The sequence below is a fragment of the Protomyctophum parallelum genome, assembly GCF_964188405.1.
Source record: "Protomyctophum parallelum genome assembly, chromosome: 20".
NCBI lineage: Eukaryota > Metazoa > Chordata > Actinopteri > Myctophiformes > Myctophidae > Protomyctophum > Protomyctophum parallelum.
The window spans coordinates 41390922-41406639 of record NC_139718.1 but is presented as its reverse complement, the minus strand read 5'-3'; the positions used below and the strand labels follow the sequence as shown (position 1 = coordinate 41406639).

Sequence of the window (15718 nt, the reverse complement as noted above, 5' to 3'; positions counted from 1 at the left end):
TCTGAGATCATAAACCCCCCAGAAGCAGAGCATGAGATACAGTTATGCATCAACCTGGCTAGAACCCTTCAAGGGCATAATGTAATATACACATTAACATTACATACAATCCACAGAAACAAACTTGTAAATATTGAGCTAGCAATGTACACATTCTGCCTTCCGTGCCTACCTGAGCTACACTGGATTTTATATTTTCTTTGTTTGATTACACTTCAATGAACATTAGGGAAAAGGAAATGCGTTTATTTCCAATAAATATATAAAGTTTTATTAAACCTTTATTTTTTTCTATTACTGACTAAAAAAACAAAACAAACGTGAACATAATTATTATAACCCCTGTCTTGGCCTCCCTTCACTGGCTCCCTGTGCCTACTGGACATTTTAAGATTGATTTGAAGATTATTTTATTTGCTTTTTAATTATTAAATGGGCTGACCCCTCAGTGTCTCTCTGAACCCTACAGCAGTGGGTCCCAAAGTGGGGTCACGGGGACCCCCTGGTGTCCTTGAGAGAGTTCCAGGGGGTCCCCAGCTAAATTATAATTAGGAACCATGTAACTCAGAGTTAAATTAACTTTGATTTTACAATATACATTGGGGTCCCAGAGATAGAAATGCCATTAAAATGGGGGACCGTAGCCTAATTCAGGGGTCCTTGAAATTAAACTGGTTGAGAATCACTGCTAGAGCCGTACAAATCTTCTCTTATGGGGGTTCCTTGGCATATATTTTCTAATGGGGGTCCGCAGGCTGATGAGTGTCAATTTGGGGGTCCTTGACATGGAAAAGTTTGGGAACCAGCTACCCTACAATAACTAGAGCTCTGAGATCTGCTGATAAACTACTGCTATTCAAGGCGCACTCAACTAGAAAGAAAACCACAGACGCTGCCCCCAGGCTCTGGAATAACCTGCCCCTCCATATTAGATCTACTCAGTGACAGTCCATCACATTTTTTTGTGTTTTTATTTGTCATTTTGTGTACACGCATATGCTCGGATTGTTTCACCATTTTTGGTCAACTTTAGTTGTTTTAAATGTGCTATAAGAAGACAGTTTGATTTGCATGTAAATAAGTGAAAGTTGAGATTTCCGTTTTTTCTTTTCTTCAGAAAACGGAATTCAACATTATTTTGTTGAATCTTATGTCTCTAAATGTGGTGATGAATTGAATACACGGAACCACAATGGACACAACCCCAATAGGGTTTTTTTTGTGTTTTCCTTTAGCACCATATTGTATAATCTTCCCATTGTAGGCTACTTTTTTTTGCCAACTGTTAATAAAGTATTCAATCAATCAATTTCTTAGTGCTTTATTTCATGAAAAGACTCAAGCTGCAATTTCTTATGTCTGAGAACAGCAGGAAGTTGTAGTTTTAGTGTAGTTTTAGAATGAACTAGAAAAAGTGCCCTTCTGGGCACAGGTCTCCACCAGGATAGGAATGTAGGACATTGCAGCTTGCCTTCATCTGGTGGTTGGATAAAAGGGCAACAAAAGTAAACTAGGGAGTTGGCATACAAAGTTATCCACAGATCCGTGCAGTTAGAGGTAAAAACACTTTTCGGCCAGTTATAGCGCCACCTTGAGGCTGAGTTGAAATTGTTCATGTGGCATTTCGTCCTCGGCCTAGTGGGAATGTGCGTGCACAATTTCACGGAAATCACGCGATGTGTTCATGATTTGCAGCATTTTGTTTGAAACTGAGCACTCCTGTGAACTTTGGAAGCCAATCTTAACCAATCAGGATGGAGTCTGAGAAATCTGAAAGACCCGTTTCGTTGAATGGCTCTAGAGAGACTGTGTACCAATTTGCGCGATGTTTGGACAAAATCTGTAGGTGTACTGTGCAAAGACTTGTTTTGCACAAAGCGGCCTCCTGGTGGCGCTATAACAGGCCGTTCTGGAAAGTTTGGAGCAGAGGTTCATCGTTGGCATCCAGGGAGTGTGTGTGCAAAATTTGGCATCGACCGGGTTAACGGTGGCCGAGATTAGCTGCTCACGGACACACACACGGACGGACGGACGGACGGACGGACGGAGTGCAAAACATACTCTCCCCCCATGCCTTCGGCCTGGTGGAGACAATGATACGTCTTTCAACTGTAAATTGGTTGAAAAGTATCATGCGACTGAGCTGTGTGTGTGTGTGTCGTGTGTGAGTGCGCGCTCGCGCGTGTGTGTGTGTGTGTGTGTGTGTGTGAGAGAGAGAGAGAGAGAGAGAGAGAGAGTAGGCTAGTATACTCATGTGAAGGCCCCTTGTAATACCTAAAGACCAAATACTGCATCAAAAACGGAATTGTATTGCTCACCTATCGCTTGGATTCATGGATTGTTAATAATTATATCTGGGATTTATAGCGCTTTTCATGAACTTGTACTCAAAGATGCTTTACATGTGTGGGAGTTGAGTGGAATGTTATCACACATTGCAATGATATGGACGGTTAAATTAAACTGACATGAGGAGCCACTGAGCCAGGGACAAAGGAAAGGGCACTGCCTCCAATGACACGTGATTGCGTTCAGCCAATAATTGAAGCCTGCAGCCTACCACTTGCTCCCCCCCCCCCCCCCCCCATCATGCAAAGCTGTTAGAAACCATAGTTAGAAACCAATTTATTTAAAAAACCTATTTATTTATCTGTAGCGTTTCGCTGAAGCTGTATCTAGATGCAGAAATCGGTGTGTTATTTCATTTAATTTACTCTCAGAGTGTGCATGTTTTTTTTTTTTAAGAACGTGAAGGAAAGTGCTATGTGAATACATTGCTTGGGTTCCAGTCGCGTCTAGTCTTCAGTACACTCTTGTTTCTCTTCAGATCGTATAAATCTTTCGCCTTTTACTAAAGATTTCCGTGGAGAGGAACATTATGAGTATCAACAAATTTTTTGATGCCCTGCCTCACGGCGGGGCTTCCTCAGTTGTAAAAAGTAAAGTGTCATTGTTTTCGGGTGCCCTTTTATGCCAGACTTGCCATCTGGTCCCCAAATATTTTCGGGTGCGTTCGGAAATGCGCACCGGGAATATGGTCAGTTTGTTGAGTGTGGTGGGCGGTGACGTCACAGTGTGCCTTATTTACGAACGACCACAGCTGTGACCTGACGCATTCACACCGCCGACACCGGACAATAGCTAGGGGGAAATAGTTCAAATAGCTGTTTTCAATGCATGATATTTCAGTTGGTGATAAAAGCATGAAATTCGGCACAGATGACCTTCATATGACCCTAATCGATAATCAACCTCGAGCCACGCAGAATTTCAATATTTTCATGGTGGCCCGCGAGTTTAAAAAATGCCTGCAACTGGACATACGTTTTGGACTATATCACTTCGCTGGTGCTGTAGATATTTTTATTTCCCCTCATTTTGATGTAAGATAATATGTTCTGGTCGAGGTATTTCTACCAGGTAAGATAAAACATAACATTAAGTATAATATAAAAAGTAACATTAGGTTCTAATATGCATGGTGGCATGTTTTCCAATATGGCTGCCAATAAACTGCATAAATGTACTGCTCATCTGCTCATGGTTAATGCACAGTTGGTGATACAAACATGAAATTTGTCACAGATCACCTTTATCACACCCTAATTCATAATCAACCTTGGGCCACGCAGATTTTTTTTTTTTTCAAGAGAAGCCTGTTTTCAATATCACTTTGCTGGGGCTGAATCTTTGATTTCCCCCTAATTTTAAAAACATAACATTAAGTTCCAATATGGTGGCATGTTTTCCAATATGGCTGCCGATAAATTGCATAACTTTACTACTCATGGTTCATGGCTCATGGTTAATCCACAGTTGGTGATACAAGACATTTGGCACAGATCACCTTTATACCACCCTAATTGGTAATCAACATCGGGCCATGCATAATTCCTCATTTTTTCAAGATGGCCGCCAGGTTTCGCCAGTTGAAATGGCTTCAACTGGGCCTACGTTTTGGACTATATCCTTTTGCTGAGACTATAATTTCAGTTTGATATAAGAGAATATGATCTGGAGGTATTTCTACGAAGTAAGTAAGTAAGTAAATAACATTAGGTTCCAATATGGTGGCATGTTTTCCAATATGGCTGCCGATAAATTGCATGAATTTACATCTGCTCATGGATAATACACAGTTGGTGATACAAGCATGAAATATGGCACAGATCACCTTTATACCACCCTAATTGGTAATCAACCTTGTGCCATGCAGAATCCCTCAATTTGTGAAGATGGCTGACAGGTTTACAAAATCACAAAAGCCCGATTGACAAGTTTTTATTGTGTTATTGCAGTACCAGGGCACACTGGTTGACACTATAGCTGTGATACTCAGCATGGGGTTCAATGCTAATACATTTTATAGTTTCTTAAATGCTGTTTAGCTTGCCCCAAATTAAAGTTAAACAGCTGCACCTGAATTGACAGGATGTGCCAGCGCGGGAGAGCCGAGCCAAGGAAGACAGGGCTTTAGTCTTTCGGAAGGTGTACAGGTTATCTTAGCCTACTTGGTAGAAATACCTCCAGAACATGTTCTCTTATATCAAAATGAGGGTGAAATAAAAAATACACCCCCAGCAAAAGGATAGAGTCCAAAACGTAGGCCCAGTTGAAGCCATTTCAACTGGCGGCCATCTTGAAAAATTGAGAAATTCTGCGTGGCCCAAGGTTGATTACCAATAAGGGTGATCTGTGCCAAATGCCATGCTTGTATCATCAACTGTGGATTAACCATGAGCAAACAGCCACACCTGGATTGACAGGATGTGCAAGTGTGGGAGAGCCGAGCCAAGGAAGACAGGGCTTTAGTCTTTTGGAAGGTGTACAGATCATAGGAATTACATATAGCATTGGATGAATGATCGGACTGGGGGTAGGATAGTGATGTTACTGAGCCCAGGCCAGTTGTATCCCATAATTATTGTAAAGTGTATTTTTTGCCAGGTGGAAACCTGGCATACAACAGCTAATTTTCTTTTAATGACCTAGTCATGATTTGCTGCCCCTAAGCCAATATGAGAGTCTGAACCACTCGTGTAGCCAATCGCGTAGTAGCAACCTAGTCATGATTGGCTGCCTCCTAAATCCTGTGCCAAAAACCTTCACTAAGCTTTATATGATCTAAGTTGATGGTGACCATATTTCAAAATATGCCACACTATTTGAACCTAGGTCATTCAAAACCTAACTGGTGGCCATCTTGAAGAATTATGCGTGGCCCAAGGTTGATTACCAATTAATTAGTGTGGTATAAAGGTGATCTGTGCCAAATGCCATGCTTGTATCACCAACTGTGGATTAACCATGAGCAGATGTACAGTTATGCAATTTATCAGCAGCCATATTGGAAAACATGCCACCATATTGGAACTTAATGTTATTTTTTATCTTACTTGGTAGAAATACCTCCAGAACATATTCTCTTATATCAAAATGATGGTGAAATAAAAAATGTACAGCCCTAGCAGACCTGTGTAGGTCCAATTGCAAACCGGCGGCCATCTTGAAAAATTGTGGAATTCTGCGTGGCCCGAGGTTGATTATCAATTAGGGACATATGAAGGTCATCTGTGTCAAATTTCATGCTTTTATCACCAACTGAACTATCATGTCAATTTCCCACTACAACGTCAGCTTCAAGGTAGGGTCGCTCAGTGTGAGCACTCTGCACACCCGGTGCGCAGTGCACTGGATTTTCGAACGACAACGCACTGAGTGCACTGAATAAACGAACGACAAGAGAGAGCACACCAGTGCGTTCAGGGCGCATTTCCGAATGCACCCTTCATGTCAAGGACCCCCAACTTCACATGTATTAGCCTGTGGGCTGCCAGGGACCCATAAGAGAAGACTTTTACGGCTCTAGCAGTGATTCTAATTTCAAGGACCCCCAGTTTGACATGCATTAGTCTACGGACCCCCATTTAATGGCATTTCTATCTCTGGGACCCCCAATCTATATTGTAAAATCGATGTTAGTTTACCAATTTGGTTCCATTTGTACATTCTCTGATATATATAATATAATATAATATATATATATATATTTTTTTCAGTATGGGAGTCCACGGTCAAGGGGTCCTTGACAATGATGAAAAGTTTTGAGTAGTACTGTGATATGATTATTATGATATTGCGCTGTTTTGATTAATTGAACATGGTGGACCCTCTTGTAAACAAGTGTAATGCTTAATTGGGTCGTCCACTCACAGTTAACAGTCTTTGTATTGAGTTTGTGCTTGAAATGTACTGTAATTCTGCAAACTGCTAATAAATATTTCAATCAATCAATCAATCAATCATCACAGTAGTTCTCAGTTTGACCCTCCGGAACAGCAGGGGGCGGCAATTAGCTAATTGTGAGCCCAGCTGCTTCCCGTAGTAACTGAACTCGCATCACATTCACAGCTCCATACAACAATAACAAAAGTCAACATGGTTGTGAAGAAGAAGAAAGCCTCTGGTCAGTTTATAAACCTTTAATGATTTTATTTTGCATATCATTTTGCATCATATCATGATTAAATATAAATGTTGATTCTGCGTATGGAGATAATGATGAGGCTGTTTGCGTTTTATCCGTTAACACAGTGGAGCTGTGTGATGCTTAGCCCCGATACGGTCCCTCAGTCCCTACGCTCATTATGTAGCTCCTACAGTATGAGCGTAGGGACTGAGGGACCGCATGTGCTATGTGCATGTGCATGTGGGCTATGTGATGCTAAGCTAATGTAACCGCGGTCCGCGGTAAGCTTGTGTGTAGCGAATCGCAGGGGTCCCAAACTTTTTCATATCAAGAACCCCCAAATTGACACTAAATTAGCCCGCGGACCCCCATTTGAAAAGATACGCCAGGGACCCCCTCCTAGCACCTTTCGGGACCCTCGGCTACCTTTTCAGAATTTTGGACGTCGGTACCCCATAAGAGAAGATTTTTACGGCTCTAGCAGTGATTCTCAACCATATTTCTAACTCTGGGACCCCCAATTTAATATGTGTTGATTTAACTCTCAGTTACAGATAAGGGTCCATTTGGTTCCTAACTATCATTTAACTCATGGGGACCCCCTGGAACTCACTCAAGGACCCCTGCCCTGTGGGTCCCGGACCCCACTTTGGGAACCACTTAGCCCCTCTCGGGACCCTACGTAAAACTTTTCTGATATTTTGTTGAGTTTTACGTTGGGTCCCTGCTCACTACTGTATTTTCGTATGGAAATTCCTATACGCGGAAGTGGAGATTCTCTCTAAAATAGGACCCGCGGCATGTGACGCCATTATTTTCCTTGAGTTATTCTGAATTCGGTAACTTTAAGTAGCTATACATCCAGCTGCGAATATCTCCTGTGGCGCGGAAGCCGATTTGGTCGCTTTATTTCTTCTTGTTTGTTTACCGTTTATTGTACCGCCTCCCGGTGTGCGGTTGGCTTGTGCGGCTACGTCCCTGCCTCTGATCTGCTGTGTCATAGCTATAGCGCCACTAGCTAGCCAGATAGGCGGTACAATGAGGTGTCAATAAACAAGGAAGGAAAAGAAGAATCCAAGCTTCCAAATCGGGCAAACATATATTAAAAATACTTAACGGCTTCCGCGCCACAGGAGATATTCGCAGCGGCATGTATGTGTACTTATACTTTACATATTCAGAAAGCCTCACACTGAATTATATCGTCATAGAGCACGGGGAGCAGCGAAACATGTTGTTTATGTTTTAAAATGGGTGCGTATCAGGTGGCATGGTACTGCTGGAACAGGACCCCATGGTCTGTGTCGTCAAAATGTCAGAAACTTCAGTACCATTGGGTTCTGCTTGGAGGGCTAGGAACCACTGGCATATAGTATGTGGCGTGCGTGCTTGAGTGTTATATGAGGAACACATGCTTTTGAAACTGTTGTAAATACCGGTATTCAAGCCTGGGTGGCTTTGTTGGTTCCCAAACAATATTTATAGGCTATACATATTTTCTCTATGGGAAAAAGAATGTGCTTAAGCCTACTGCTTTCAATCTGTGACACCAGCAAATGGCAGTTTAACCAGTAACCACATTATTGCTCGATTGGTTGATTGAATACTTTATTAACAGTTTGCAGAAAAAGCACAGGAAAGTACAGTTCAATACAAGGTCTGCTAAGAGTATTTATAACCCAAGAGAGCACTATATGGTTTGTTTCCATTGGGGTCCCCCATATTCAATTAATTTGAACATCATCTATTTTCAAAATAATCTTGAAAATCATGTGAGATATATGTGAAATATTGCACAGGGGTCCCTGGCTGGCCGGCACAAGACACAAGACAATCTTTCACAACCACACTGGAACACAACATTTAGGAAACAAGCCCAAAATAGCAAACTTTAGTTTAGAAACCAGTGTTTGCCATGTCTGCTTATTATAAGCACTGGGTTGGGGTGGGTTTCTTGTAAAGTTGCATGTACATAGATATTGGTAGTTGTGGCCTTGTGGGTTGTGTTTTTTGTGGGGGCTTGTTTCTAAAGTGTAGTTGCTTATTTAGGCTTGCTTCGCAATATTGTTTAAACCACTGGTTCATAAGCAGAAAGACGGGGTGTCGCACACCGAAGGATGAATGAGGCTCTTTGGATGCAAAAAATTGTCTTTACTTTGAAAAAGTACAAAAAGTGACATGGTGAAAATATAGTGGCACAGAGTGGCACATTTTGGTCCTCAGACCATCAACAACGCAAAGACTCTCGCAAAGCACACTGCCCCGGGCAGCGCATCCCCGCGCCTCCGCCTCCCAGTTCTTCTGCGTGTGTATAGTGTCGACACACGCAGAGATGACAGATCAGAATCTCACACACACTCGCTTGCACGAGACAGAGTTTTGGTATGGAATGAATGAAGTTGAACATAATATTATAATTAGGCCTGCATCGCATTGCCTAAAACACTGAATTATATAAGGACCGCAGTTGGAAAAAGCCTGCCGCTGGCTCCCATGCATTTGTTGAAGAGACATCTTTCTACATTTTCAAATTATATTGTTATTAACTTATTATGCTTAAATTATCGGTTTGGCTGAATCTTGGATAAAGTACAGTAGGCTATGTAGTATGTACATATAACTACAGACATTAATATAGTTTACCGCATTATGTACAATTATATAGCCTACATTTAACAAACAAGCTTGATTGACATTTGTAAATGGGTCAATACAAAAACTGCCACGAGGATGAAACCAGAAAAGACTTCTTTACATCAGGTATAAAGTAAAAGGAAAACGTGACAACCGTATGGAAAAAGGGGCAGAAGAACTGGGAGGCGGAGGCGTGGGGGTGCGCTGCCCGGGACAGTGTGCTTTGCGAGTCTTTGCATCAACAACACTTTGATCCCTCTTCCACTGGTTGGTTCCCGGTTCAGTTCTTTGTGGTTCTTTGTCCATGAGCCAGAGCTCCAAAATTGGAACGTTAATTATGAATTTAGTGGGCAAAACCATACCTATATTAGATTGTTATCACAATGTAACTTCCCCAGTTGATTACTTACACGAAGACAATGATTTATATTGTATTGCAAATTTTAAATTCGTTCATCCTTCAGTGTGTGCTGTGGTAGCCCCGTCTTTTTGCTTATGGACTTGAATTTCAGACTGGCCTCTTCACACCTGAGCGCAAAGTTCCCTACCTCCTTTAGTGGTTCTCAAATAATTATGGAATTATCCAGATGTGAAAATATTTTGTCCCAGGGACATGTTAAAAAATTGGCCGCTTGTTTCTCTTGCAAAATCTGGCAACACTGGTTTTGATCCTGCCATTATGTTTCTAAAAGTTACGATGAAAGACCTAAGGATGACTTGAGTCTAAACGAGAACATTTTGATTTCAATGAAATGTAAATGTTATTTATTTCTTCATGCATCATTAAATAGTCCCCTTCCTTCCCTCTCCCCAGAAGACCTCCATAATAAAAGAGGGACTCGGGCCAAGAGGTGCACTATGAAAAAAGGAAAGCCTGTTGAAACCGGTGAGTAAATGTAGCCTATAGACCGATTCCGTAGCGGGTCTCATGGTCGCAGCCTGCGTATTTCCTGTAGGCGGACTCGACGTAGCTGCGGGGGTAAAACCCTCACCAGGCGCATCTCTTCCACTACAGTGAACGGCAGAGTGACTGATGTTAGTTTGCCTCAAACTCTACTCTTTTACCTGCTTTTTTACTAACACTAACATTACAAAGATGCCCAGAACATCGAGATGAACCTGTGTAGTTTATGGCTGCTCCAACAGTAGTGGCAACATACAAAATAAATAAATACGGAATGTCAAAATATCCACCGTGGTGGCTGAGACCAGAGCCATTGAGTAATGGTTGAGACAAAGCAGTGAAAGGTCCTGAAAGATACATAATTTCAGTCTTACCCAATACCCAATCTTTCTGTTTTATGAACACAAGGCTGCTGTATTTTATACCTCATACTAAGCATTTAAAGTATGAGGTATAAAGTACAGCAACCTTGTGTTAATAAAACAGAAATATTTGGTATTGGGTAAGACTGGCGTTATGTATCTTTCACTGCTTCGTCTCAACCATTACTCAATGGCTCTGGTCCCCGCCAACGCGGTGGATATTAGACATTCCGTTTTTATCTATTTTTTATGTTGCCACTACTGTTGGAGCAGCCATAAACTACACAGGTTCATCTCGATGTTCTGGGCATCTTTGTAATGTTAGTGTTAGTAAAAAAGCAGGTAAAAGAGTAAAGTTTGAGGCAAACTAACATCAGTCACTCTGCCGTTCACTGTAGTGGAAGAGATGCGCCTGGTGAGGGTTTTACCCCCGCAGCTACGTCGAGTCCGCCTACAGGAAATACGTAGGCTGCGACCATGAGACCCGCTACGGAATCGGTCTATACATTTACTCACCGGTTTCAACAGGCTTTCCTTTTTTCATAGTGCACCTCTTGGTCCCTCTTTTATTATGGAGGTCTTCTGGGGAGAGGGTTTGGGTTTGGGGGTACTTACTACTTACAAGAGATGGGAACCGTTAGGATTTTAACGATTCCATAATCCCCCCCTCCCCCACACCCCTCTCTCTCTCTCTCTCTCTCTCTCTCTCTCTCTCTCTCTCTCTCTCTCTCTCTCATTCATTATACTTATAATAAGGTGGTTCTCTGATTAGTATACTACAGAAAAAACTATTATATAACACTATTATTACAACTGAACTTGTACAACTATTATTTCAACGTAACCAGTACCACAATATACTCCTGTAATTATGTGCAGTTCACCTCATGCGCATGTGGTCGCGCGCACATGCACAGTCGGGCATACATCCATGCGCACGCATGCCATGCACGCTGACATTCTGAATGAATGTTGCTAATTTCTGCGTTGAATTGATCCATTCAATAGTCTTCCTTTCCCTCTCTGTAGAAGAACTTCCTACTAAAAGAGGGACTCAGGCCAGGAGGTGTACTATGAGAAAAGGAAAGCCTGTTGAACTTGAAACCGGCGGTGAGTCAGGGCAAGGGGGGGGGGGGGGGGGGGGGGGGGGGGGCTGCTTGGATTAACGCACGCGGGTACAGCTGAGGGCTGATTTGTGATTTCACCCAACACCTATGCTCTGTTGGAGACCCCTCCTTAGACTCAGAGGGACACTTCAGTGACTTCACCCTTCTTTCCAAAAAATATATGTTATTGACGTTTAGAAGATTTAGAACATTTCCTGCGGTCTTTGTGTGTGTAATATCATGTGGTTTTAGATATTTTAGATTTTCTACTGGGCTCACTTACTTCCTGGACTGCATCAAGGACTGTCTAAAGACATTGACATATATGTTTTAACAAAAAGGGTGAAGTGTCCCTTTTTAAAGTCGACGTGCTACCAGTGTACCATCACCTTTGCATGAAATGATTGCACTGCATTTGCATGCTCAGTTCCCTCTGGCAGGGGCATGCACAGACATTTAGAGGGGCAGGTGCTCAAGTGAAAAAAGGGCACCTTGTGCAGCGTGTGGAACCGGCCGGTTGCCTTGTTAATAGTGAGAGATTTATAGATTTTGGGGCATAAATAATATATTAGAAGCTTTATTTGATCAAGAATTGATCAATGTCACCATGGTCCACATACTGTACTGTATGCTACGCAAAACCTTAATCCTTTTAATTTGGATGTAAAATGTGTGCGTACACAGTTAATACCAGGTGTAATTAGTCTGCCTGCCGTACTTTACTGCAAGTAACATACTTTTAGGTGTCTTTGAACTTTTCCGGATATGTGACAAATAAAAAGCATTATTATTCACTGAAATAGCCTACATGTGGTGGAACGTAAAACAAAAAAAAGCATTATGGGATGTTTTTTTTCCAAGACTCAACCATGGATTATTATTAATATTATGTTCTTTACCTTGTTTTAGCGAGTGACAGCAAGTGACAATGGCAGAGGAACAGGCGCCAGAGAGTGAACTTGATGGTACCAATTATTTCTCCGGGGGAGCGTGGATGAAAGACCTGTTTTTTGAAGAGGAGGAGAAGGATGTTCTCCGTGAGTTCAAATCGGACTGGAAGACAGAGAATTTCCACCCACGCACCAAGATAGAGTTTAACCGCCAGCCGGGGGTGAAGGTCGAACTTCCGGACCATGCGACACCGTTAGATGTGACAATGGCAGAGGAACAGGCGCCAGAGAGTGAAGGCAGTGATATCGACGAACTTGATGATACCAATTATTTCTCCGGGGGAGCGTGGATGAAAGACCTGTTTTTTGAAGAGGAGGAGAAGGATGTTCTCCGTGAGTTCAAATCGGACTGGAAGACAGAGAATTTCCACCCACGCACCAAGATAGAGTTTAACCGCCAGCCGGGGGTGAAGGTCGAACTTCCGGACCATGCGACACCATTAGATGTCTTTTCTAAGATGTTCACCGAGACACTGTTTTCGCGACTTGTGACAGAAACGAACGCGTACGCAAAGGAGAGCAGGAGCGAAATGAAAGAAAGGTCCAGAGGACGTAACACTTGGTCTCCCGTTTCTGTGACAGAAATGAAGTCTTTTATCGGGATGTGTATTGTCATGGGGATTCTCAAGCTGCCATACACAAGAGACTACTGGCGGAAGACAAAATGGCTTTTCCAAACCAATTTACCCCAAGTAATGTCACGGGACAGGTTCACCATGATTTGGAGGTAATAAAAATGATAATGGTAATTATGATGATGAAGATTTAAAAAAAAAATAGCAGAGCTACAAAGTGCTGTTAATTTCTCCTATTTTTGTGTGAAACTGTAGTATGACAAAGAAGGGCATTCATTTACAAAATATGGAGATAAGAGGTGTCTGCCAGACAGCAATGATATACAATTCAATGATATACAATACGGTATCCTATTGTACTGTATACACACCATCAGAGCCATAAAGTAAGACGACAACTCCGTTCACTTCATGGGGCCAGCCTCTTCTACATAGACTTCTAATGAACCGGAAGTCTGTGGGCTCGCGTGAGTACATGGACCACGTGACCAGGCTGTTTTCTGCCCCCACAATGTCGTAACTCTGTCTTACTCTATGGCTCTGCACACCATGTATTGTACATATAATAATGTCTCATGGATAATAACTGTAACAACAGATTATGTCACATATGCTTTCATCAACATACAAGTGTGAATATCTTCGTGTATTTTCAGGTATCTCCACCTACAAGATAACCACGCAGACGACGTAGACCGCTCGGACAAGCTGTGGAAGATGCGATGGTTTCTCGACTACCTCTCCGGTCAATACCAGTCACTCTATGAAGTGAACGGCTCTGTGACAATAGATGAGACCATGATGAAATACAAGGGAAGACTAGACTTCCACCGGCGGTCAAAAAACTATCAAACTAAAAAACAGGGTGTCAAGTTGTGGGTCATGGCAGAGAGCTCCACCGGCTATGTCGCAAACTTCCAGGTCTGCACAGCAGGACAATCAATCAGCAGGAGGTCCATATACGGGAAGGCTATGGCTCGCAGTGTCGTCATGGATCTAGCCAGGCCGTACTATGGCTCTCATCTGTCCATATTCATGGACAACGCCTACTCAGGGGTGGAGCTTTTCCAGGAGATGGCGAGACACGGACTGAACGCCTGCGGCGATGTTCGTTATAAAAGCGGACTCCCAAAGGACCAAACGACCGGCGACGAGGACGCTTGGTTGGGTAAATCCGAAATCAAAGTGGCTCAGAAGGATGACCTCACACTCTGTGTTTGGCAGGACGACGGCAGGTTTGTCATGGTGATGTCCAATTACCACGATCCCACTGAGAAAGGCTCCATGAAGAGGAAGAGGGCCGAGTCCGACGAAAGAACCGACGTGGTGGTGCCGGCATGCATCGCCGACTACCAGAAGAACATGAGGGGTGTGGATTTGCTGGAGCAGATGCTTGGATTATATCAGTACCTGCATCGCTCACATAAATGGTGGAGGAGGCTCTTTTTCTTCTTCCTGTCCATCACGTGCTACAATGGCTACGTTGCTGCAAAGAGTGCGGGAGGAAAAGAATTCAAGTACAAAGGTTACAAGGACTGGCTGGAGGACCTGACAGAGGAACTCGTCGTCCCGGTGACCACCAAGAGTGCTCTTCAGTGCTCATCTCGACGACCCAAGGGACCCCCCCCGGATCAGCACGACTTTGCGAAACTCTCTGAGAGAAGAACTTGCAAACAGTGTATGGCGGAAAGGTGCGGCACTGCCACTTACACGCGTGTCTCCGCTTCTGTCTACGGCTGCAGACAGTGCGACGAGTCGTTACACGTGGAGTGCTTTGGCAAACACGTCCGGCGATTTCTGTAGGCTGGTGATGGCATACTGTACAGTACACTAAAGCCTACGGTTGGGATCCTTTAGGATTTCAACGATGTTGGTTCCATAACCGCTCCCTTTTATGGCTCGATTCCTAACGGTCCCCTTAATGATTCCTTTATTTTTAAAACAATATTATCATTTTGATGATTCTTCTTTTATCATACATACAGTATTGCATATAAATAACATATAATGATATGTCCTGACAATATCTGTGTTATGTTGTTATTACACGACCTCGGCCAGTTTGTTTGTTTTATTGAAAATGTGTCTACTCTGTCTACACATTTTTCAGCTTTCAATTCAGTTCAGTTGTGGACATGTTCAGTTCAGTAGGATGATGATGGCATACAGTACAGAGGCCAACAACAATATAATTAACTAGCTTGTACACAGTATATGTAACCCTTTTTGCCAGGTGTAAACCTAGCTTACAACAGCTCAGGATTTAATGACGACCTAATCAATAGTTTTTTTCCGCTCTGGTAATAAACGTTTTTGAGGAGCTTTAAAACGGTGTGCAGACTTCATCCTTCTTCTGCAACTTGTCCTTACAGTACCACTATGTTTTTGTCCACTGCCACTGAAGCTAAAGTGTCTAGCTGAATAATAAAAAAGTCGAGTATCATCTTCTTTTTTTAACACTTCAGCTCAGGATTAACCATTCACCATTTATTGCAATGCTATTGCATTCAGATTGGTGCCATTTGGCGGTGGCTCTGCTCATGTGATATTACACCTGTGCAAGCGTGACACAGAATCTGAGATCATAAACCCCCCCAGAAGCAGAGCATGAGATACAGTTATGCATCAACCTGGCTAGAACCCTTCAAGGGCATAATGTAATATACCCATTAACATTACATACAATCCACAGAAACAAACTTGTAAATATTGAGCTAG

The 15718-nt window shown here is 42.7% G+C and overlaps 1 protein-coding gene across 1 annotated transcript; it reads left to right on the top strand.

Annotated features, from left to right (window-relative positions):
* Nucleotides 1-6450: 6450 nt before the first annotated feature.
* LOC310877789 (piggyBac transposable element-derived protein 4-like) lies at nucleotides 6451-14803 on the top strand (the record flags this gene model as incomplete). Its single annotated transcript, XM_083791737.1, has 5 exons — nucleotides 6451-6466; nucleotides 9918-9989; nucleotides 11399-11479; nucleotides 12385-13152; nucleotides 13657-14803. The coding sequence occupies exons 4-5, from the start codon at nucleotides 12404-12406 to the stop codon at nucleotides 14801-14803; spliced, it is 1896 nt and encodes a 631-aa protein (XP_083647863.1). The 5' UTR covers nucleotides 6451-6466; nucleotides 9918-9989; nucleotides 11399-11479; nucleotides 12385-12403.
* Between the last annotated feature and the right edge of the window lie 915 nt (nucleotides 14804-15718).